The sequence below is a fragment of the Furipterus horrens genome, unplaced genomic scaffold (assembly GCF_987537825.1).
Source record: "Furipterus horrens unplaced genomic scaffold, mFurHor1.1.pri manual_scaffold_8, whole genome shotgun sequence".
Taxonomy (NCBI): domain Eukaryota; kingdom Metazoa; phylum Chordata; class Mammalia; order Chiroptera; family Furipteridae; genus Furipterus; species Furipterus horrens.
The window spans coordinates 62877505-62903467 of record NW_028327178.1 but is presented as its reverse complement, the minus strand read 5'-3'; the positions used below and the strand labels follow the sequence as shown (position 1 = coordinate 62903467).

At 40.7% G+C, this 25963-nt stretch overlaps 1 protein-coding gene across 2 annotated transcripts in view; it reads left to right on the top strand.

Annotated features, from left to right (window-relative positions):
* Positions 1-25963, top strand: part of SYNDIG1 (synapse differentiation inducing 1) — a 199091-nt gene that overhangs the window by 120889 nt on the left and 52239 nt on the right. For both annotated transcript variants that reach the window (XM_090285167.1, XM_090285168.1), the window contains exon 3: positions 23582-23719. In XM_090285167.1, coding sequence (XP_090141293.1) covers positions 23582-23719 — 138 coding nt within the window. The remainder of the gene's footprint in view (positions 1-23581; positions 23720-25963) is intronic.

Sequence of the window (25963 nt, the reverse complement as noted above, 5' to 3'; positions counted from 1 at the left end):
TTTAAAGCACATAATGCATCTATTTATTTGGCAGTGAATGGGGTTCATCATCTTTGACTTCCACATTCCTTGTTTGTCCCACATCTTCTCATCCCCTCCCAGGTGTTCTCTTGGTGTGGTGGTCTTGTTCCATACAGTCATGCCAGAATTGAAACTTTTATGTTGCTGAATGCCCTGCAGTTCCTCCACAGACTTTGAAGCAGGTGTTGTCAGTCCACCTCAGGTATTATCCTTGCTGAAGAAGCACCTTAACCTGGCCTCCACCTTCCTAAGGACTTACTCTGAAGAACTTAAGCCTGGATTGCAAAGTATGAGAGAATTTCTACCCCAAAGAGTGGTCTTCACCCAATAACTCGTTCATTCCAGTGGGCTAAATCTTAGAATGGTCTCACTCTGGCTTCATGAGGTCCCAGCAGAACCAAACTCCAGATGCCCACCTGACTGAGTAACATAGCTTTATTGGCTATGTTCCCTGCCATGTCCCACTTTTTTGCATCCCTGCCTGTATTTCCTGTGGTCACTTCTCAAGGGAACAATTCAAGGCTAGTCCATTACTCAAGATCTGTTTTATAATCCAAACATGACAGAGGAGTGGAGTAGAGGCTGTGCTTACTTACTCCCAAGGATGGTCTGGAGTTTCAGCTAATTGTTAAACAGCATCTCAGTTACCATTGTCATACTGAATGGAGGAGTGGAGCCTTGTGGCTGCTGGTGGAAGAGGAGGTCACCTCAAAGTGACCTTTCTGGTGGGGATCGTGGAGGAGATGGGGGAGACACGAACATGGCTCCCTAGGCAGCATCGGGCTGTGTGGAGAGATTTTTCAATGCCTTAAGGGTTCTCTCTGAGGTGAGTCAGGGGTGGAGATTGGGCTGTGCCTGCTGGCAGAGCCAAGATTGAGCCAGGCAGAATCTGGCTCTAGGAGGAAAAGAGCAGTGTAGAAATATTTTAAGCATACTACTCCACTTCAAGTGGCATCAGCTGGAGCATGAGCAGTAGCCCCACTTGGAGAAATAACTCTGTCCTGCCACATGGTGCTTAAGCCTGATGTTATATTACAGAGTGACTAGAGCAAAAAAACAACCAAAAGAGACAGACACAAGAACTAGAATGCTAGTAGGCTAAAACAGGCTGCCTAGATCCAGACTGGTACACCAGGGACAGATCTAGAAGAGAAGAAAGTGGCAAAAACCAGATACTACAGAGACTAATTCCATTGAGATCTTCTACAGGAGTTTTCTGTCTCCTGCATATCCTTTCAACAGTCACTTTTTGTCCTCATAGTCTATGCATTATAAATAGCTAATCTTTATATTATACTATATTTCAAATCTCATGCTTTGCTCCTCCCTTTTCTCAATCAATTTTATGATCGTATTTCCTCCTATTTCTGTTTTAAGTTCTATCTTTTCTCTGACTACAACTCATTTCAAATCTGCACTCATTATTTCTCACCTCTCCAGCCTCTCCATACCATTTCTCTTGTCATTAGTCACCCCACATATATTTTCCCATTATAAAATATCCTTTACTCTCTCTCCACCTTGATTAATCAGTGCCCATTGTGTGGTAGAGGGAGGTAGCAGTGACATTCCTGCAACTTTATTTATAAGTCTTCACTGTTCAGGTATTTCATATCTCAAATCTATTATTCCCCTCTCATACTCCATTTTACCTTCCACCAGCCCTTTCCTTCTTTCATTTTAAGTTTGAATTTTTTCCTGTCTTAGCCTGGTTTTCACTCCTCACTCTTAGTATTCCTTCTCCCTCCATCATCTCAAAATACCTTCCCTTTCCTCTAGACATCTCTTAAGCTACTCATTCTTTTTTCTTCTTCTCTCTCTCTCTCTCTCTCTCTCTCTCTCTCTCTCTCTCTCTCTCTCTCTCTCTTTTTTTTTTTACTGCTTACTCCCATCCCCACTACATTAGTCTTAGCTCATAGGTTATTGACAGTGCTGTGGTGAAAATTTTTCTCTAATCTGGTGCCTATTTTTTTCCTTCTCACTCATGTGCCTTATTTTTGGGTCTGTGTTTGTTCTCTTTACTTCTCTCTCTTTCTCTCTCTCTCTCTCTTTCTCTCTCTCTCTCTCATACACACACACACACACACACACGTGTGTGTATAGTAAAACTTCTGTTTAAACCTAATACTACATGGTTTCCATCTATTAATTTATTCTGCCTTCTTCCATCCCTTTTATATATATGATACAAGTTTTAATTCCACTCTCTCATTGCCTTGTGCCTACTCCTTACTATTACATTTCCTTCTCCTCCCCTCTCAAAAGTCAGTTTCCAAAGATGGGGGTGTAAATACACACATTGCCTCTCCTCACAACTAATAAGAAATTTACAAACATTTCAAAACTAAAACTAAACAAACAAACACACACACAAAACATAAAATCCAAGAAATTTAAACTACAGGGAAGCTCAGCAAAGAAATAAAGAAGAAATAATCAGCCAGAAAGGTAGGAGGGGTGGAGCCAGGATGGAGAGAAAGAGGAGCAGAGCAGTGACTGTGGGGGCAGGACTTGGCAAGCAGCATGGCTGGTGGGAGCATGGCAGGTGGGCACAGCTATCAGTAGCCTTGGCAAAAAACACAGTCATACATCTTAAACCTGAGAAGCGATCCCAGCCCCAAACCAGATGGATCCCAGCCTCAGACCAGACCACGTAGCTTCCGGTTCCAGTGCCAGGGTGAATAGAGGTGCATTGCTTCTGACTGTGAAAGCCAGTGGGGGTTGGGGTGGAGGAAGAAGCTACTAGTCTCAAAATGGAGGCAACTTGCTTAGTATGGGAATGGAGAGAAGTGGCTGGAAAAGCGGTGGCAGCCAGCATTTTTTCCTCTCAGATCCATCCCCCACATACAGTACCAAAATATGGTGAAATGGGTGCCAGCACTAATGAATACCTAAGGCCCCGCCCCCTATAATGTAATAGGTGCAACAGCCCTACCAAAATCACAGAAGCAAACACAGAAAGCTGTCGAGATGAGGAGACAGAGAAGTACAGCCCACAAGCCGGGGCAGGGGGGCAGATCAAGGTCCCAGTGACACAACTAAGCAGCCAGCAGATAGAACACCTAACAGATAAGGAGATAGAGAACAGATGTACAGTTTAAGGTATTGGTAATAGGGATGCTCACAGACTTGACAGAAAAAAGTTAAACAGGATGGGGAAAGAATGAAGGTTATCCTGGCTGAAATGAAGGAAAATCCACATGAAACAAGTGGTGATGAAAAGGAAACTAAGGTTCAAATCAACAAATTGGAACACAAGGAAGAAAGAAATAGTCGACCAATACAGAAGGAGTAAACGAGAATTAAAAAAAAATTAGGAAAGGCTTAGAAATCTCTGGTATAGCTTTAAACATGTCAACATCTGAATCGTAGAGTTCCCAGAAGGTGAAGAGGGAGAGCAAGAATTGAAAAATTATGCAAAAAATAAGGAAAACTTCCCTAATTTTGGGATGGCAATCGACATACAGGTCCAGGAAGCACAGAAAACCCCAAACAAACTAGACCCAGGGAGGACAACACCAGGAAACACCATATTCAAAAGGCCAAAAGATTAAGGATAAAGAGAGAATCTTAAAAGCAGCAAGAGAGAAGAGGATAATTATGTACAAGGGGTACCTACGAGACTGTCAGCTTATTTCTCAAAAGAAAATTTTCAGGTAAGAAGGGACTGGAAGTAAATATTCAAAGTGATGAAAAGCAAAGACCTACCACCAAGATTACTCTACCCAGCAAAGTTTTCATTCAAAATGGAAGGGCAGAGAAAGTGTTTCCCAGGCACGGTAAAGCTGAAGGAGTTCATCATCACCAAGCCATTATTATATGAAATGTTAAAGAGACTTATTTCAGAAAAAAAAATTATAACTATGAACATTAAAATGAAAAATGTATCAACAATTAACAGAAGCTAGGGAATGGAAACAAAGACAAACTAAGCAGACAATCAGAGTGGGAACAGAATCATAAGTATGGGGAACATGTTGGGGCAGGTCAGCTTGGAGGGGAAAGAGGGGAGGGAAGGAAATGGTGCAGGAATTAAGAAGCATAAAAGGAGGGTGCAGATTGGACAGGGAGATGTTGAGAAGAGTTTTTTTTTTTTTTTTTTTTTTTTTTTCAGCCACCTGTATAGGTTTCTCTATAGCTTTATTTATTTTTTTTAAGTATATTTTATTGATTATATTGTTACAATAGTTCCAATTTTTTTTTCCCCTTTGCTCCCCTCCGCCCAGCACCCACCTTCCCCAACAATCCCCTCTCCAAGTCCATGCCCATGGGTCGTACATACAAGCTCTCCCGCCTCACCCTTTCATATATTCTTCTTCTTCTTTTTTTAAAATTAATTAATTAATTAGTTAAATATTTTAACAATAAAAAATAACAATTCCTCCCTCTCAGACTTAAGACCCTTTACAATCTTATAAAGGACAATGGATGAAGGTCTCGAGCTCCTCTAGCTGCTTCAAGCTGGACATGGTCGTCGTCCTACCTACCCGTGGGTCAAGAAATCCCTAATAAGAGTGGGGATGTGGAGGGGAGGGTGGCCTTCCCACAAGGGGAAGGATCGTGCAGACTCCAGGTTGGTTGGCTGTCTCTGGACAACGGCATGCTTGGTTTGACAGGCTGGCATCCTTGTTGTATTCTGGGGGCAACAGGGTTAAAGGACATCATTTAATCCGTAACCACTAGATGACAAAAGACAGGTATTAATTTTTCAATGTCCCACATTAGGGAAAAGAAGGGCTTCTTTGGAAGAAGGTGTGCCAGGTACATCTCACCTGTCCAAAACCCTTTTGCCCATTATACTTTTTTTGGACTGAGGGAAATATTTTAGGTTTCCCCCATCTCAGGCCTCTGGGCTTTTTCTGTCCAAGCCATTAGGATAGAAAAGAGAAACCAGTTTTAAAGTGAAGCCCACAGACCACCCCGTTCTTCATCAACCCAGCCACTTAGTTCAGCCAAACCATTGAGTCTCAGGAGGCAGCAATGCAGACAGGATTAAGTGAGGCCTATGCATACAGATAATCACTCAGGTAATGAGATTGTAGGCTTATGCCCTTTGAAAACAGAAAACACATGTTAATTTATGTAACATAACCCACATACAAGTCTCTAAATCTGTAGGACTGTCTTATCGGAAGGAAAATCCTTGTCCTTCTAATATTCACTGAACTTGCATTTCTATTCTTTATATTTTTATTCCCCCCCCCACTAAAAAATTTTCTGTTTGTTTGTTTTTCCACTACAGTTGTCTCACTTTTTTTCCCCCTCTTGCTTCCCTGCACTCTGCCCCCCCCCACAGTCAGTCCCCACCCAGTTGTCCATGTCCATGGGTCATTCATACATGTTCTTTGACTAGACCCTTCCCCTTCTTACCCCTTCTCTCCCTCCCATCTCCCCCTTTGTTACTGTTAGTTTATTCCTTGTTTACATACCTCTGGTTCAATTTTGCTCATTTGTTTGTGTTGTTCATTAGTTTCCTGTAACAGGTGACAGCATAAGGTAATTTTCTTTTGTTGCCTGGCTTATTTCGCTAAGCATAATTCTCTCTAGTTCCAATCATGTTGTTGCAAATGGTAGAAGTTCCTTCTTTCTTTCAGTACTTATTCATTGTCATTTTCCCCCTTTGTACTCGTGTTCCTCTCTGTCTCTCTGTTTCTTCATCTTCTTAAAGCAGACCCTTTAGCATCTCTTGCATTGCTGGTTTGGTGGAGATGTATTCTTTTAGCCTTCTTTTGTCTTGGAAACTCCTTATTTCACCTTCCATTTTGAATGAAAGCCTTGCTGGGTAGAGTATTCTTGGTTGTAGGCCTTTGTTTTTCATTGCTTGGAATATTTTTTGCCATTCCCTTCTGGCTTGTAGTGTTTCTGCTGAGAAATCGGAGGATAGCCTTATTGGAGCTCCCTTGTATGTTATTAGTTGTTTCTCTCTTGCTGCTTTTAGGATTCTCTCTTTGTCTTTGAATGTTGGCATTTTAATTATGATGTGTCTTGAAGTGGGCCTGTTGGGGTTCATCTTCATTGGGACCCTCTGTGCTTCCTGGACTTGCGTGACTCTTTCTCTCGTCATGTTAGGAAAGTTTTCTGTCATTAGTTTTTCAAAGAGGTTTTCTATCCCTTGCTCTTCTTCTTCTCCTTCTGGAATTCCTATGATACGGATATTATTACGTTTCATGTTGTCCTGCAGCTGTCTTAGAACCTCTTCAGTCTTGTTCAGTCTTTTTTCATTTTGTTGCATTGTCTGGGAGTTTTTGTGTAGGTTGTCCTCCAGCTCGCTGATCCGATCTTCTGCTTCCTCTAGCCTGCTTTTAATTCCTTCTACTGTGTTCTTCAATTCAGAGATCGTATTTTTCATTTCCTCCTGGCTCTTATTGATAGCTTCTATGTCCTTTTTCATGCTCACGTAATTTTCTGTGAGTTCCTTGTAGTTTTTCTGGAGTTCTTTGAAGTTTCTGCTGAGCTCATTCAGCTTCTCCATAATCCATGTTTTGAATTCCATATCTGATAGTTCGCTCCCCTCTATTTCATTTAGCACTCTTTCTGGGGATTCTACCTTTCCTTTTGATGGGAGGTTGTTTCTCTGTCTCCCCATTTTTTTGACTCCTATTGTTTGTTGGTGCTTCTTGGAATGATCTGCACTTCCTGGATCTGCCTCTGGTGGCGTCAGATCATGTACCAGTCTGGCCCTAGGCAGCCTGTTGGAGACTTCCAGGGATCTACTGCTGTTGTCTGTCTTCTTTGATTGTTAATCTATTCAATCTGTGATTAGCTGTCAGGCTTAAGGACTGTGGGTGTGGCAGCTTAATTCCTGTAGGCAGGGCTTTTGCTTCCCCTCAGGCTGACGCCACTTGGAGGGGAATGGTCTACCCGCAGTACTGGGGATGAGTCAGCACTGGGACCCAGTCAGCTGCTCCTCCAGTTCTCCCCTCAAAGCCACCGTGCCAAATTCTCCCCAAGTGTCTCCAGTTCTCTCTGCCTTCCCTCTGCTTGAGCCCAGGGTAAGTGGTGGCCAAAATATTTTCGTATGTGATCCACTTAAGAGCTCTTTTTCTCCTGCTGTTTCTCTCCGGCTAGCAAGAAAGCCTGTGGCTTTTTGCTTTTCACAGCTGATACTATTTTACTTTCCACTCTGTCGCTGTAGGCTGGGAAGCCCAGCTGGGGGTTTAGACCCTGCCCTTCTCAGGGGGAATCCCCGGCTGCTGAGCTGTTTCTCAGCCCCTTCAGCTGCCACCCGTGGGAGCCCAGCCAGCCCTTCCGCGTCTCCGCACTCCCTACCGGTCACGTTGTGATGTAGCGGCCTTTTCTGTCTCTCCGTGGTTATAAGACTTCTCTCCAGCTGGTGTTCGGTTCGTTATTCCAGATGATTTCTCCAAAATTACATTGTAAATCCAGACTAGTTCTAGGAGGAAGTTAGTGTAGCTTCCACTTACTCCTCCGCCATCTTGTTTCCCGAGAAGAGTTTTATGCATGACTCCTGGACATGGACTAAGTGAGGGGGTACTGATGAAGGGAGTGGTTTCTGGGTGGAGGAGAGAAAAAGGAAAAGAAATTAGGATAACTGTAACAGCATAATCAATAAAACATACAAAAATTCAACTTTCTTTCAGTTAGTCAACTCTTATTTGTTGTTCCTTTCCTAAAATAGTCTTATTCTCTATACATCCTTATTAATACTGGCTGATTTGCAGTTGATATGGTGATTGAGGGTGAAGGATATCTTTGTGAGTGTGGGATTCTTGCCTGGACTTGTAGCTTTGTTTTAGCAGCAGGTCAATAACTGTTACAAGACAAAATGGGCAGTGCCTCTCAGTCAGCTAGGAGGAGGGAAGGGCCCACCAATATTCCAAATAAATGCCATAAAGGGCAACCCAAGAGCATCAAGTTGAGGAGATCAAGGAGTCTGCACCACTGAATCCCACAGGAGTCCTGCAACAGAAGGTCACACCATAAAGACAGAAAACAAAAGCAGATCAATCTAAGGAGAAGAAACAAACAAGAAGAGCCACCTAAAATGGGAAGGTGAAGAAGCAGCATCCCATCAAAAGGAAAGGAGGTTTTCCCAGAAGGAGGGATAGAAGAAATAAAGGCAAGCAAATTTTCAGTCATGGAATTCAAAATAATGGTAATAAGGAACCTCAATGAACACAATTCAGAGAAAACTAGAACTAACTCCAGGGAAGCTACAAGAAACTTACTGAGAACTACACCAGTCTTAAAAAGAACATAGAAGCCATCAATAAGAGACAGGAAGAAATGAGGAATACAGTCTCTGAATTGAAGAACAAAGTACAAAGAATCAAAAACAGGATAAATGAAGCAGAGGATCAGATCAGTGATCCAGAGGACAGCATAGAAAAAAATTCCCAGACAGGGCAACAAAATTAAAAATGACTAAAAAAGATTGGAGTAAGTTTAAGAGAGCTGCAGGACAAGATGAAACATAATAATATCCATATGATAGGGATACCAGAAGGAGGGCAAGAGGAGTAAGGGATAGAAAACCTGATTGAAAAAGTAATGACAGAAAACTTCCCAAACACGAGGAGACAAAAAGTCTCACAAGTACAGGAAGCAAAGAAGGTCTCAATGAAGATGAAACCAAGGAGTCTCACTCCAAAGCACATATTAATTAAAATGACAATGTTCAAAAAGACAAAGAGAGAATCTGAAAGACAGCAGGAGAAAAACAGCAAATAATATACAAAGAAACTCCAATAAGACTATCAGCTGATTTCTCAACAGAAACACTACAAACCAGAAAAGGAAGGCAAAAACTATTTCAAACAATGAAAAACAAAGGCATACAACCAAGAATACACTACCTATTAAGGCTCTCTTTCAAAATGGAAGGTGAAATAAGGAGTTTCCCAGACAAAGAAAGACTAAAAGAATACATCTCCACCAAACCAGCATTGCAAGAGATGCTAAAGACAATGCTTTAGGAACATGAAGAAGCAGAGAGATAAATATAGGAACACAGGTACAAAGGTAAAAAAGACACAATAAATAAGTACCTATTAATAATAACCTTAAATGTAAATGGTCTAAATGTTCCAATAAAAAAAGATTAGGGTAGCTGAATAGGTAAGAAAACATGATCCACATATATACTGTCTACAAGAGACACACCTCAGAACAAAAGATCTACACAGACTGAAGAACAGACATATAGATCGATGGAACAGAATAGAAAGCCCATAAATAAATCCAGGCCTCTATGGTCAACTAATATTCGACAAAGGGGGAAGAAACATAAAATGGAATGAGCAGAACCTCTTCAACAAATGGTGCTGGAAGAACTGGATGGAGATGTGCAAAAAAATGAAACTAGGCCACCAACTTACACCACACACCAGAATAAACTCAAGATGGATTAAAGACTTAAATGTAAGAAGTGACACCATAAAAACCCTAGAGGAAAATATAGGCAAGAAAATTTCAGATATCCCACGTAACAATATTTTCACTAATGCATCTCCTAAGGCACGGGAAATAAAGAAAAAAATAAAGAAATGGGACTACATCAAACTAAAGAGCTTCTGCTCAACAAAAGAAAACATCAGCAAGATGAAAAGGGAACCAACCATATGGGAAAACATGTTTGCCAATAATACCTCAGACAAGGGATTGATTTCCAAAATATATAAAGAACTTACACATCTCAACAAAAAGAAGAGTCAGTAGGGGGGAGGGGGGCGGGAGAGAAGGGGGATAAGTAAGGGAAGGGTCTAGTCAAGGAACGTATATGAATGAGTCATGGACATGGACAACGGGGAGGGATATAATTGTGGGAGAAGGGATGGGCTGGGAGAGGGGAGCAATGGGGGAAAAATGGGACAACTGTAATTGAATAACCAAAAAATAAAAATTAAAAAAAAAAAGAAGACAGACAGCCCAATTAAAAAATGGGCAAAAGACATGAACAAATACTTCTCCAAGGAGGATATACAGAAAATCCAAAGGCATCTGAAAGAATGCTCAACATCACTAGCCATCAGAGAGATGCAAATAAAAACCACAATGAGATACCACTTTACACCTGTCAGAATGGCCATCATCAACAAATCAACAAACAACAAGTGCTGGCGAGAATGTGAAGAAATGGGAACCCTAGTGCATTGTTGATGAGAATGTAGACTGGTGCAGCCACTATGGAGAACAATATAGAATTTCCTCAAAAAACTAAAAACAGAACTGCCTTTTGAACCAGCGATTCCACTGCTAGGATTATACCCAAAGAATCCTGAAACAGCAATTTAAAAGAACTTACACACCCCTATGTTCCTAGCAGCACTGTTAATAATAGATAAGTGCTGGAAACACCTAAAGTGCCCATCTGTAGATGAGTGGATCAAAAAGCTGTGGTACATTTACACAATGGAATACTATGCAGCTGAAAGAAAGAAGGAACTCCTGCCATTTGTGACAACATGGATGGAACTATAGAGAATTATGCTTAGCGAAATAAGCCAGGCAATGAAAGAAAAATACCATATGCTATCACCCAATACAGGAGACTAATGAACAACACAAACAAATGAACAAAATTGAAAAAGGAACAGAGTTACAGTTATCAGGGGGGAGGGGAGAGGGAGGGAAAGGGGTAAGTAGAGGAATGGTTTAGCAAAGGAACTAATATAAATAACACATGAACATGGACAACTGTGTCGGGATGGACTGTGGGAGAAGAGGTGGGCTGGGTGGAGGGTAGCAATGAGGGGAAAAGTGGGACCATTGTAATAGAAAAACAATAAAAAATAAAATTAAAAAAATTACAATAAAAACGAATCGATAATACATCAAATGTTTGTTTTATTTTAATTAAAAAAAAGATCTACACCGACTGAAAGTGAAGGGATGAAAAAAAAAACATTTCAAACAAAGGGGCATAAAAATAGTGGAGGTGGCAATACTTATCTCAGACAAAACAGATTTCACAAGGAAGCCATAAAAGAGACAAAGAAGGACATTTCATAATACTTGAAGGAACAATCCATCAAGAAGCTATAACCCTGGTAAACATATATGCACCCAAAATAGGAGCACCCAAAACAATAAGCAAAATCTTGAAAGAATTCAGGAAGGCTATAGATAGCAACACATTCGTTCGTGGTAGGGGACTTTAACACCCCATTGGCAACAATGGACAAATCTTCAAAACAAAGAAACACAAAGGATATTGAGGCATAGAACAACACTCTAGATCAAATGGACTTAATTGATATATATAAAACTTTTCACCCCAAAGAAGCAAAATATACATTCTTTTCAAGTGCACATAAAATATTTTAAAGATAGACCACATGGTAAGACACAAAACAAGCCTGAACAAATTCAAGAAAACTGAAATTATATTAAGAGTTTTCTCAGATCTGCCATTTGCGACAACATGGATAGAACTAGAGAGAATTATGCTTAGTGAAATAAGCCAGGCAAAGAAAGCAAAATACCATATGATATCACCTAATACAGGAAACTAAAGAGCAACACAAACAAACGAAGTAAATAGGCAAAGACTAGAATAGTAGTCAGTAGGGGGAGGGGGGAGGGAGAGAAGGGGGATAAGTAAGGGGTCTAGTCAAGGAACGTATATGAATGACTCATGGACATGGACAACGGGGAGGGATATGATTGTGGGAGATGGGATGGGCTGGGAGGAGGGAGCAATGGGGGAAAAATGGGCAACTGTAATTGAAAAACCAAAAAATAAAATTAAAAAAAAAAAAAAAAAGAGTTTTCTCAGATCACAATGGCTTGAAACTAGAAATCAACCTCAAGGAAAAAACTCAAAAAAATTCAAACTCAGAAAAAAGGATTACATGCTACTAAATAATGAATAGGTTAACAACGACATCAAGGAAGAAACCAAAAGTTTCTGGAAACAAACGATAATGAACACACAAAAACCAAATCCCATGGGACAGAGCAAAAGCAGTCCTGAGAAAAAAGTTCATAGCAATACAGGCCTACCTAAAAGGGAAAGAAGAATTTCAAATAATAAAATCTAACCCGACATCTACAAGGACTAGAGGAAGAACAACAAACAAAGCCCAGGTGAGTAGAAGGAAGGAAATCATCAAGATCAGAGCAGAATTAAATGACATAGAGACTAAACAAATAATTCAAAAGATCTGTAAAATGAGGAGATGATTCTTTGAAAAGATAAACTAAATCGACAAGCTTTTAACAGGCTCATCAAGAAAAAAAGAGAAAGAACTCAAACAAAATCAGAAATGAGAGAGGAGAAATCACAACCGATATCACAGAAATACAAAGGATTGTAAAAAATTACTACCAACAATTGTATGACAAGAAATTTGACAACCTAGATGAAATGGAAAAATTTCTGGAAACACAGTCTTCCAAAACTGAATCAAGAAGAAACATACAAAAGCCCTGTACCAGATGGTTGCACAGGTGAATTTTACAAAACCTTTAGGAAATAACTAACTCCTATCCATCTCAAACTATCCTAGAAAACCCAAGAAGAGGGAAAACTCCTAAACTCTTTCTATGAAGCCAGTATTACTCTGATTTCAAAACCAGGTCAAGACACAACGAAGAAATAAAGCTACAGGCCAATATCACTGATAAATATAAATTCTGAGATCCTCAACAAAGTATAGGCAACATAGTAGAAAGATCATACCACGATCAAATGGAATTCATCCTAGGGATGCAAGGACGGTTTAATATTCACAAATCAATAAACATAATACAACACGTAAAAAAAATGAAAGACAGAAACCACATGATCATATCAAAGGATGCTGAAAAAGCACTTGATAAAGTAGAACAGCCATTTATGATGAAAACTCTCAGCAAAATTGGAATAGAGTAAGCATACCTCAATATAATAAAAGCCATATACAAGAAACCTAAAGCCAACATCATACTCAATGGGCAAAAATTGAAAGCATTCCCCCTGAGATCAGGAGCAAGACAAGGATGTCCACTCTCTCCACTCCTATTCAACAAGTTTTGGAAGTTCTAGCCACAGCAATCATACAAGGAAGAGAAATAAAAAGCATCCCAATTGGAAAAGAAGAAGAAAAACTGTCATTACTTGCAGATGACATGATAGTGTACATAGAAAACCCTATAGACTCCAAGAAAAAATGACTCGACCTAATAAGTAAATTTGGCAGAATAGCAAGGTACAATGTCAATATTCAGAAATCAAAGGCATTTCTGTACACCAACAATAAAATATCAGAGACAGAGGCAAAAAAGAAAATACCATTTACTATAGCAACAAGAAAAATAAAGTACCTAGGAATAAACTTAACCAAAGAGATAAAAGAACTGTACACTGAAAATTATGCAACATTGAAGAAAGAAATTAAGGAAGATACAAATAAATGGAAGCATATACCATGTTAACGGGTGGGAAGAATCAACATCATTAAAATGTCCATAGTACCCAAAACAATTTATAGATTCAATGCAATCCCTATTAAGATACCAATGACATATTTCACAGACCTAGAACAAATACTTCAAAAATTTGTATGGAACCAAAGACCCGAATAGCCACAGTAATTTGAGACAGAAGAACGCAAGGAGGAATCACATTTCTGTGGGAAATCTTATACCAAACTATACTACAAGGCCACTGTAATCAAAACAGTCTGGTACTGGCATAAGAACAGACATATAGATCAGTGAAACAGAATAGAGAGCCCAGAAATAAACCCCAGTCTATATGGTCAAGTAATATTTGATGAAGAGAGAAGGAGAACAAAATGGAGTGAGAAGAGCCTCTTCAACAAATGGTGCTGGGAGAACAGGACAGGGACATGCAAAAAAATGAAACTAGACCACCAACTTACACCACACATAAGAATAAACTCAAGATGGATCAAAAACTTAAATGTAATCTGTGACACCATAAAAGTCCTAAAGGAAAACATAGGCAGAAAAATTTTAGATGTCCCACATAGCAGTATTTTTGCTGATACATCTCCTAAGGCAAGGGAAATAAAGAAAAGGATAAAAAAATAAGACTACATCAAACTAAAGAGTTTCTGCTCAGCAAAAGAAAACATCAGCAAGATGAAAAGGGAACCAACCATAAGGAAAAACATACTTGCCAATGTTACCTCAGACAAGGGACTGATCTCCAAAATATGTAAAGAACTTACATGTCTCAACACCAAGAAGACAACCCAATTAAAAAATGGGCAAAGGGCCTGAACAAACATGTCTCCAAAGAACATACAGAGGGTTCACAGGCATATGAAAGAATGCTCAACATCACTAGCCATCAGAGAGATGCAAATAAAAATCACAATGAGATACCACTTTACACCTGTCAGTATGGCCATCATCGACTAATCAACAAACAACACCACACACAAAAATAAACTCAAGATGGATTAAAGACTTAAATGTAAGCCGTAACACCATAAAAATCCTAGAGGAAAACATAGGAAACTTACAGATATCCCACGTAACAATATCTTCACGGATACATCTCCTAAGCAAGAGAAATAAAGGAAAAAATGAACAAATGGGACTATATCAAACTAAAGAGTTTCTGCTCAGCAAAAGAAAACATCAGCAAGATGAAAAGGAAACCAACCATATGGAAAAACATATTTGCCAATGATATCACAGACAGGAGACTGATCTCCAAAATATATAAAGAGCTTATATGACTCAACATCAAGAAAACAAACAACCCAATTAAAAAATGGGCAAAGGACCTGAAAAAACACTTCTCTGAGGAGGACATACAGAAGGTCCATAGGCACATTAAAAAATGCTCAACATCATTGGCCATCAAAGAGATGCAAATAAAAACCACAATGAGATACCACTTTACACCTGTCAGAATGGCCATCATCAACAAATCAACAAACAACAAGTGCTGGCGAGGATGTGGAGAAAAGGGAACCCTAGTGCGCTGTTGGTGAGAATGCAGACCGGTGCAGCCACTGTGGAAAATAGTATGGAATTTCCTGGAAAAAAAAAGTGTAACTGTCTTTTGACCTAGCAATTTCATTGCTAGCATTATATTTGAAGAATTCTGAAACACCAATTCAAAAGAATCTATGCACCCCCATGTTCAATAAGTGTTATTTACAATAGCCAAATGCTGGAAACAGCATAAGTGCCATCTTAGATGTGTGGATCAAAAAGCGTTGATACATTTACACAACGGAATACTATGCATCTGAAAGAAAGAAGGAATTCATACCATTTGTGACTATCTGGTTAGAATCGGAGAGTATTATGGTTATCAAAATAAGGCAGGAAATACCATATGATATCACCTAATACAGAAAACTAGTGAACAACACAATCCAAAGAACAAAATTAAACCAGAGGCATGTAAACAAGGAACAGACTGACAATTCAGGGGCGAGGGGGCTGAGGTGAAGTGGGCTGAGGGCGTAGGGGGGAAAGAAGGGTAAAGGTCTAGTCAAGGAACTAGTATAAATGACACATAGGGTGGGGATTGACTGTGGGAGAAAGGTGGGCCAAGTGGGGGGAATAATGGGAGGAAAAGTGGGAAACTATAATAGAAAAACAATAAATAAATTTAAAAAAGGAAAAAAAATCTGCTTTAAAGGAGCACAAAACTAAGATGGGTTCCAAGAATGCATTTTGCTGTGTTCTTTCTAGGGCCCCTTAACACTTGGGGACCACAGGAAGACCTAGCCTGATAGGGAAAGGTATACAGGGAGTTCGTTATTCTAACATAACCATTAGAATAAATACCCATACCTAGTTAGAATACAAGTCTTTAAACTATTCAATAACAGGCCTCTAGTATAATTGTCATCATCACACTTCACCTTCCTTCGCTCGCCTTTGCTGAGCTTGCTATCTGACCATAATGGATGTGTGTACAGCCTTGTAAGGACTCTTGCTAGTTACCTGACTCCAAAAGGCTGAACATTTTTAAAAAGGGAATTAAAATCTCAGACTAAAACAAACACTGAAGAAATAGAATGAAAAATACTTCATTGGAGGCCTGTTTAATTTGCACCCTCCCGCTTTTGTGCACTGAATATTTATTCTATACAAAGTAATTTTGCAAATAATTGCCTTAAATATTTACAACCAATTTGGGAGCTTCCAAAAGATAAGGGCAAAATTGGAGGCGATGTTGGAGAGGTAGCTAATTCAGAGCTTTGTACATCTTGTTTACACAGATATACCCAGTATTTTGGGCCATGAGAACTAGATTGCATTCATTCTGGAAAATTCAAGACACTGATGTTGTATTTTATTTCTCTCTTGAGTTAGCTTTTTTTCCCTACCTTTAGAAAATTTCATTTTTTAACCTCTTAATCAGATTAATGTCTTCTAAAAATACCTCCTTCATCAAGGAATCTAAATTCACTTAGGAACTATTATGTCAGACACTACAAGGAGGCCAAGAGAAAAAAAAAAGTTTACTTCTGAGTGATGTATTAACTCCCATATTTTCAGACATATTTTTCCTTTTTAGCTGAGAGACATTTGTTTTTATAAAAGTTTTCCTGGAAACCCAACATACAAAAAAGGACGGGGTAAAGCTCTTTGGGTGCAAGCATTTTGGGAATTGAGGGCTGTCCATCTCATCCCCCACCATTCATGGAGGCCCTAGCCCCAGTGCATGAGCTACAGCATTGGAAGTGCCTCTTTTTAAATAACAAATGATGCTGCCACCTGCATTATGTGCTCTGTGATGTCCTCCAAAAAGGCAAATGAAGACCAACTGGTTAGACTAGACCCACCAAAACCACGTGGTGTTTTCCTAATTTTCAGGAATACAGAAGGGGCATACATCTAAATTGTTGTTACTGGAGCCAACTCAAACACATTGCTTGTTCTTGTTTTTTACTTGCCTGATTAATGGAGAGTTGGTTAACAAAGAATTACTAATTCCACATTTTATGAAATAGAATAAAGAGTAAAATATATAATATCTTCCAATAATAATTTAGGGTGTTAGTTTAGGGGTGATGAATATTGAGTGTTTCTGTGGAAAATCTTATTTGTATCTGCTTTGGACTATCTCAGTGTAGGATAGGAGAGGGCTGATCTGTAAAGCATGTGTTCCAAGCATCACATACTTGAAAGAAGCTGGGGCAAAGGCTGAGGTCTGGCTTTATTCATATTATGCTTTGCTCCTTGTCCTGGCTGACTGACTTCCAAATTCTGAACTCTTAAATTCCTTGGCCCTCACTGAGCACTGGGAAGGGAGTGACAGACATGACTTTGGAACTGTTTTTTATCATAGCCCCTACCCATGTGGTGAAAAATAACAATGGCCCCAGTCCCTATACCATCCCTGGAGCCTTGTTGCTCACTATATCTGACCCTCACTAGTGCCCCAGGCCCATGAAAACCACTTACCCTTCTCTCCTCCTCCTCTCTCCCCTCCACCTTTCCTGCACAGGTTTCCCTAGGAATTCCCAAATCCACACAACTTTTGGGAGAACAATGGGGCTCTTTTCAGCCCCTTGCCCTGTTCTCTACCTGACTCATCCAGGACAACAACATGCTCAGCAGACAAGCTCTTCAAAAAGGCAGTTTCAGTGTTGCTGTAGAGGAGGTTTCACTGGCTTAATTTTGTATCTATCACACCAGTGTAGGAAATAGCCTTTATCTACAAGAAAATTACTACCTAGTGGGAGAAAATAAGTTATATACCCCAAATCATTAGTTAATAATTTAGGAAAATATGTATTTAGAATATGGTTTCTTTGCATTTTGTGTTATTGAATCCCCAGATCTCTATACATCTTTGCATCTGCAAGCCATGTATGCATTCCACAGAGTGGTTCCTCAGCAGATATTTGTGGTGTTTATGTGATCTGGTTTGGAGTGAAGGAGAGGCTAGTTTGGCTTCCAAGTGTTGGGGAAATCGAGGATGATTTCACCTAGTCTTCCACAGCCAGGCTGCCCAAAGAAAACCGCTAAGTGGACACAAGTGGACCTTTGGGGCTTACACCCATGATGCAGGTGAAGGAAGATAGTCCCAGCACTGGCCCTGCAAGAACCCCAGGACTTAAAACTCAGACATAGGCCTAGCAAACATGATTCACTAGGAGTTAATTCCTTCTGTTGCAGTAGAATGCATTTCAGGTGGGGAAGGAGAGGAGCTGAGGTCAGGCATAAGGGCTAAAGATGGTGCATTCATGGACACTGATAACTCTAAAGGAAGTCCAGGGCACTCTGAGCAAATTCTGAGGGATTCACTACCTCAGTTGGTGCTGTATGAATTGGCTAAAAGCACGGATGAATTCTTCATTCATTTGACATGCCTGCTATGTGTCAGGCATTTTTTTATTTTTATTTTTTTTAATTTGTTGATTTTTAGAGAGAGAGGAGTGGGGAGTGAGAGAGCAAAAATATTTGTTATTTTGCTTATTTATGCATTTATTGGTTGATTGTTGTATTTTCCCTGACTGGGGAGCAAACCCAGAACTTTGGCTTATTGGGACGAAACTCAAACCAACCAAGCTACTCAGCCAGGGCTACCCAGGCACTATTGTAGGCACTTAGAATATAGCTGTAAATAAAACATGCAAAGATTGCTGCCCTCCTAGTGCTTAGAGGAAGGGATTCAGACAGTAAATAAGCCAATATCACCTTGGGAGCAAAGGATATGTACCAGAAAGGTAAGGGGATTGTGGTAGGAGACAATGGTAACAGTCTGGCATATCTTGGAAAGATCTGATGAGAAGTGGTGTTTGAACAAAGCTCTGAATGAGGTGAGGGAGCTAGCTCTGTGTATATTTGAGGAAGAGAATTCCAGGCTGAGGAACAGCAAGTGCAAAAGTCCTGAGGCAGTAGCATATGCTGGGCATATTGGAGGAACAGCAAAGAGCTCCCTGTGGATGGAAAAGAGTGAAGGGTCAGCCCACATAAAATAGTGTTGTCTAAAAGAACTTCTTGAGATGATGGAAATGCTCTGCATCCATGCTATCCAGTGTGATAGGCACTAAAAACCTCTTGTTACTAAGCATTGGGATATGGTAGTGTGGCTGAGGAACTAATTGTTAGGCATATTTTATTTAGATAATTTAAGTTTAAACAGCCCCATGTAGTTGTGGCTGCTGCATTGGTCAGGACAGATGTAGATGTCACAGGTAGCTCTGAGGCCTCTGATCTTAATCCTCAGTAAGACAGGTCCAAGGAACAAGTTATGTTTGATCACATCTCAGTGAGCTCCCTCAGATGCTGTTGGATTCCCTCTGATCCTGCTCTGCCAGCTGATCATTGAGCAAGAGGCCCATGTTATGTAATTTCTCCACTCTGAGTCTTAGGAAAACTGTTCTACAGAGTTCTTTGTGATGACAACAGGATGGTGAAAGCCCCTGCACTTACTAACACATTGCACTTTTATAATTTCCATTGCCAAATAAATTTTGCTTATTGTAGAAAAAAACTAAATCCCAGAAGTGCAAAAAGAAACAAAAATGTCAATGATATGTCCACCATTCAAAAGCATCTGATTTCTGATATCCTGAAGGAAATATGACATATTCACTTTCTGCCCAGGTTTTTCACTTTATTTATTATACATGTCTTCCCTGGGCAATAAATAAACAGCCATGCCATTATTTTTCATGACTGTATAGAATTCTACATAGAATTCTTTTGTGTGCAATTTTACTGTTTTTAAACAGTGCTGTCAAGAACACTCTAGAACAAACACTTCTACATACTTGTTCATGTGTTTCTTAGACTATGCTACTAGAAACTGAGCCTCCATAAGTTCTGGATTCTGGGCTGCTCAAGTTCCAGTCCTGTAACATATTGCTCTCTAATTATCTACTGTATCCCTTAAGACACACTGTAGGTGCTCTCCAGAACTTGCAAGCAGAGAAGTCCAGCGGGAATAGGAGGGAAGCAAAGTGACCCAGAGGGAGACACTAGGGAGATGAGTAAAGCTTGAGTGAGGCTAAGTAACACAGCTGCGCACAGCTTCCCACCCCTAAAATGGTACCCTAGCAGCCCTTGCTCACAGAATTGAGTAAATATGAAATATCATGACTTATGAAACATGGCATCATGCCTAGTGCTATGATTATTTTATTAAAATATTACAAGGAGGAAAATTCCAAGATAACTAAGAGTCATCCCACTGAGTGGAGGCAGTAAAAATGGGATAAGGAATGGGAAAATTGAGGGGTGAGCAGCCAGACCAACAGGGCACCAGCTGAGGGACCCAGCAGCTTCTGCATTTCCCTACCTTTTTGTAACATTTGCCTTCAAATGTTTTGCTCAAAAGGGAGGACCTTCATGTGGTCCGTAACCTCCAATGGAATGCTATCAATCTGCCTTGCAAATATTGCAATTCAATGACCCATGAAGAATTTTAGAAACAGCTTCTCTGTGTGATGAATTTCTTGGTGTTAATAGTTGTGTATATTTTCTCTACTTGGTTTATTGGTATAAATGTAGCTTCGTGCAAGCAACCTCATTTCCTTTTCTTGATGTTTGATGGAATAATGACCATGGCCACTTATAAGTCATTAATGAAGAACATGAAGAGAGCTGGGCTCTTTTGTTTGTTCTGTAATTTGTCTAACTCTATTTTAAAATCTATTTTAATCAAAACTAATTATTTTGGTGCCATGTAGCCACAACTTTGCAATTTATAGTGTGCTACCATTTTCTTCTTAATAAAAATCTATGCAGATTTGGGGGGAGTGCCCTGAAATATAATTCTTTTCTTCATGGGTGTAGTGTGTAATTCTAAGCAATTTCCAAAAGTGGAAGATGATGTTGCCAGCATGTCTGTGTGTTCTGTAGCAGCAGTTCACACGGCTCTGGCTTTTTAATTGATAAAATTCTCAGCTGACATCTGTCACCACTAGCCTCCATGTTGTCACCATGAAACACGCCAGAATCCTTGGAGTAGAGTAGACATCTCATCTTTGGACAAGAAGCAACAGATAAAATGAAGTTCATCCATAGCCATGGTTTTGGTGTCCAACATAGCATAGTACAGAGCTCTGGATTGAGCAGCCACTGAGTGGGTGGTTCTGTGATTTGGCAAGATTTCAATTTCTCAGAGCCTAGCTTTGTCCTTTGTGAAACAGAAACAACAATTAAAATAAGAAAACACCTATTTGCAGAGTTGCTATTAGAATCCAGCAAGCTCGGGTATATAAAACTCTTTGTGAACTAAATACCACCACCCCCAAAAAACCCTAAACAAATATCCATAGACAGAGTTGGTGTACAGATGTGAGGACACCCACTGACAGCATCTGAGTTGAGGGCTGGAAGAAGTGGCTGTCCTTTTGGTTTTGATCTTCCACCTCTCTCAGAGGGCTCTTTGAATATAGTCCAACCTGGGATTGTCACTGTAGGTTCTTTCATTCCCAGGCCTTCATAGAACCTTATGCAGGGGTCCTCGAAGTATGGCTCAGCCTTTCCAACATAGTTCTGATATTTCAGGTTGCTTGTTGCCAGAGTGAGTTTCTGGAGACCATGAAGTTCACAAAGCTGCTTCTATGGAAAGAGGAATAGCTATGAAGATATTTAGACTCTGCCTTGCAACACTGCACAGCACTCATTCAACTAAAAGTTGGACTTCCCAGGGACTGGCACATGTGCATCACCCAAGCAGCCCTTGGCCCACCCATGAATTATGCATCTCTGAAAGCTATTTAGTTCCCTACTCTGACAAACATAAAGACAATAATTTTCATTTCTTTCTATTGTTGGGGAGACAATATGGGAGGTAATGCTGCAGAGTAAAGAGAATATAAATTTCACAGACACATTTCTGTGGAAGATATACTATGTGATCCCAAACTCACCAGTAGTTGTAACTCACCTGAGAAGAGACAGTGCTCAACCAGTAGGAATAAACTGGCCCTCTTTGAGAAATGATACTTCAGAGCCTACCTTCAGGTCTGGGGTAGACAGATGCTATTTAGACAATATGTCACCCACTTCCATTATGGGGCCTTCAATAGGAGATCCTTGTTTGTATTTGGGTGAGCCTGTCAGAATTCACCTGTTTTTTCCAAGTCAACTAGACAAAATAAGTTCTAACAGGAAGCTTTTATCATTTCACTGAAGCATCGCTGCTGCTGTCTGTACACTAAGTAGAGGCTCTGGTTGGCATTTTATGTGCATTTTAATTAACAAAAATAGAAAAGGACATTATCACAACCTGTGGGATTCATCTGTGTCTGTCTGCGTAGGAATGGCAGGGGATGCATGAAGGAGGCATTGCTTGGGTGGTGCTGGTGTTGATGACATCCATGCAGGTGTTAGGTTCACTCACACTACCCATCTGAGTGTTGATTTTGTACCTCAGGAGACCATCTGCCTCTGATAAAGTGTTCAACATGCCCTGCAGTGTGGTCCTGAATGTCTCCATCCCGAAACAGGAGGGAATATGTTTAACAACCTCCTACAGCTGAAAGAAGCTGGAGTGAAATGTGCCTCAATCTCTGTATAAAATAAGCACATACAGAGGCCTTAGTTTGGGATGAGTCATCATGAATGTGCCACGTACTGATGAGGAGAGAAAATTTGCAGTGGGGGCCCATCAAGTGGAATAACTAATTAGAACAAGAGCATTCTCACCTGGGCATGTAGGGGTGAAAGCACATTGATATGACAGTGCTTTAACATCCTAGAGTGCTGTGCGCTCTCTGTGGGGAAGTTTGGCCACTGCTGTAATCATCAGAACTGCTTTTTAGAAATCCCTCTGTCTCAGAATGAAGAGTGGAATACACAAGTGTGTGCCCTCTGAGATTCAGTTCTTTTCTATGCAGAGTAAACCTTTACACCTACCTCAATCTGAAAGATCTGTGAAGCAATTGTCTTCTGCAGGATGTTATCTTCTGCGGAATGAACCAAGACCCCTGTACCTAGGATTTTTCTTTTCCTGTTCCTGGTAGGAGTTTCCTCAACGGAAGGGTTCCTTTTTCTATTGTTTTTTATTACAGTTGTCCCACTTTTCCCCTTATTGTTCACTCCCCACCCCACCCATCCCCTCTCCCACAGTCGATCCCCACCCCGTTGTCTATGTCCATGGGTCCCTTTACCAGTTCTTTAACTAGACCCTTCCCCTTCTTACCTCCATTCTCCCCCTACCCCTTCCCCCCTGAAGAGTTTCTTCTCAGCAAAAGAAAACACCAGCAAGATGAAAAGGGAACCAACAATATGGGGAAATATATTTGCCAATGATACCTCAGACAAGAGACTAGTCTCCAAAATATATAAAGAACTTATACATCTCAACACCAAGAAGACAGACAATCCAATTAAAAATGGGCAAAGGACCTTAACAAACACCTCTCCAAAGAGGACATACAGAAGGTCCATAGGCATATGAAAGAATGCTCAACACCACTGGCCATCAGAGAGATGCAAATAAAAACCACAATGAGATACCACTTCGCAGTGGTCAGAATGGCCATCATCAACATATTAAGGCTTCCTTTTGATGGGAAGTACTTACAGGCAATAAGAGCAACCTTCCTGGGGGCTTCTCCTTGTGCCAGTTTCCACCTCCAAATTCATAGGACATCATAGAGCGGTTCCTTTATTAATCCTCTTCTCTTGTTCCATCTCCACCCATTATCTTTTGCAGAGCAACTATTCCAGTGATACAGAGAGTGAGGACAACTTTCTCATGATGCCCCCAAGGGACCACCTGGGCCTTAGTGTCTTCTCCATGCTCTGCTGCTTCTGGCCTTTGGGCATTGCAGCCTTCTACCTGTCCCATGAGGTAAGTATGCACACATATATACACCCAGGCTAATAAGGAGGAGAACCTAAGGAGAAGTTCAGCTCATACCAGCAGAGAGGCCTTTACTTTATGGTTGAAGAACAGGCTGAGGGAAGTCAGGATGTCACAGGGATGTCAGGGCCACCTCACCTCAGTGTCATCTTAGGACTTCCCCATGGCCTCTGAGGCAAGGTTGGCAATCTTCAGAAAAACGGTTGAATGATGGAATCAGGTGTTCACTGGGGAAAAGCAGATAAGTTAGGGAGCTTGGCCTTCAGGCAGTCACTTGGACCCAGCCAGTGGTCTTGACCCAGCATTGGAAAACTCTGGGCGCAATGGGTATATCTAACTTACTAAGAGTGGAGTAAAGGGGGTTTTGTTCTCTTCATGGAAGGTTTATTCACATAAAATAAATGCTAGTTTCACAGCAACCTATATTATGTTCTGTTAGAAGAAATGGTTTCTCATAATTGGTAGTCATGCCCTCCTTTGTCCCGTGTGAGGGCTTCTAAACATATAGTTTCCAAGCCCCTTTTCACTGCAAAGCATCCTCCTTGTTATGCCTTTAAGGAACTCAGGTTTAATTTTTTTTCTAGCAAAAGAAAACTATTCTCTCAAAAGTAACCTATATTCTCATTTTTGTTAATTAAAGAAAGACATTTATACTTGCTATTTAAAGCATGAGGTTTCAGCAATACCATCATCCCAGCTCAACAGATAAATAGGCAGCTTCATGGGTTGGCCAGGGAGAGTGTGGCACCAAAATCATGGCTCTTTGAACTTCCTTCAGCACTGGGGTTTCCTCTCCAGCTTCTACTGCTCTGGGACTGAGTGCAAAAAGCTGACCCTAGCTAGTCTTTTGTTTGAAACACTAATTTCTCTTGACTTGAAAACAGATTTCCTTGCCAAGCCTAGAAGTGGCCTCTCACTGCTTCTTGCTGGTTTCAGTATTGATTTGGTTCTGTATGGTTACAAGAGTCCCATTATGTCCCCCTTTTTTCCCACCTGCCTCCCCTTTCCTTACACCATGCAGATGAGAGAAGTGGACTTACTGGTGGTGGTACACCTGAGGTCAGGCACTTCTTGGCATGGACACTCTAGAGGCCTTTAAAAGGAAAGGGCAAGAGAGCAAAGGACAAAGTGGGGCCCTGCTAAGTGCTGCTCTGTGCGTCTGGTTCTGGATGAGGGAAGGTTGATGAAAAAGTCCTGCACTACTCAGGTTGGGCTGAGAAGTTGTTCCATACCCATTGATGGACTGGAGGATCTACCTGAACATGTATTGTATAAGTTTGTCCTATGAATGCCAAAGACCTCCTTCTTTGGAGGCACAAGCATGGGCTAGAAAGAAAGACACCCAGGTTTGGTAGGGGTCTGGCAAGCTGTGGGTGGAGTGAGGTCTGGGTGTGCCTGGGCTCCATGGATAGGTTGTAGCTATTGAGTATACTGAGGACTGGCACACAGAGTAAGACCTGGAGAAAGGCTTATGGACAGATATGCTTTGTGTACAGAAAAAGCTCATGTACCTCTGTGTATACTGTACCCAAAAGTTGAATTAAGGTGCTACACATTGATGAGATTAGTTTCACTATGAAAGGGAAGAGCAGGGTGGAGCCAAGAGAAATAGCTTCTCACAAACTGTGAACAGTTCTGACTTTTCCCATGAGCTAAACATTGGATGTCAGCCTTCTCTCCTTCATCCCAGTCCTGCCACATGGTGAGATAAAGGGAGGCAGGAATTCCCAGCCTCCTGGGGCTGATTTTACTGAGGAAAGCCTTTATCTGATGCCCAGCAGGAGGGTGCTATTGACATCAGAGCTTTCATTGTCAATTTTTAGAGTGTGATTAATTTTCTTACATTGAATTCTACTAAGATAGTTGTCACCTGTTCCAGGAGATGAAAGTAGACATTGCATAAATGCATGGATAGAGAGCCTATGGGAAGGGAGCCCTGACTAAATGGGAAAGGCACCAGAAAGATTGTCTCTGAGGCCAGACAGAGAAGCTCTCCTTTCTCTTGGATGTTCCACATGTCCCAGGGTGAAGCCCCTGCATCCAGAGCAGGGTAAATTGTGCATAGCATCTTGTCTAAACTATTGTAATTATAATAAAATTCAAGGACACAAGTCCAGAGACTAGCATTAGGAGTTTCTTCTAGCTGACTTCTGGTCAAGATGGAGATGTAGGTAGACATATTGCCTCCTCGGGTGACCACAGATAGAATTACAACTATATCTCAAAACTAAT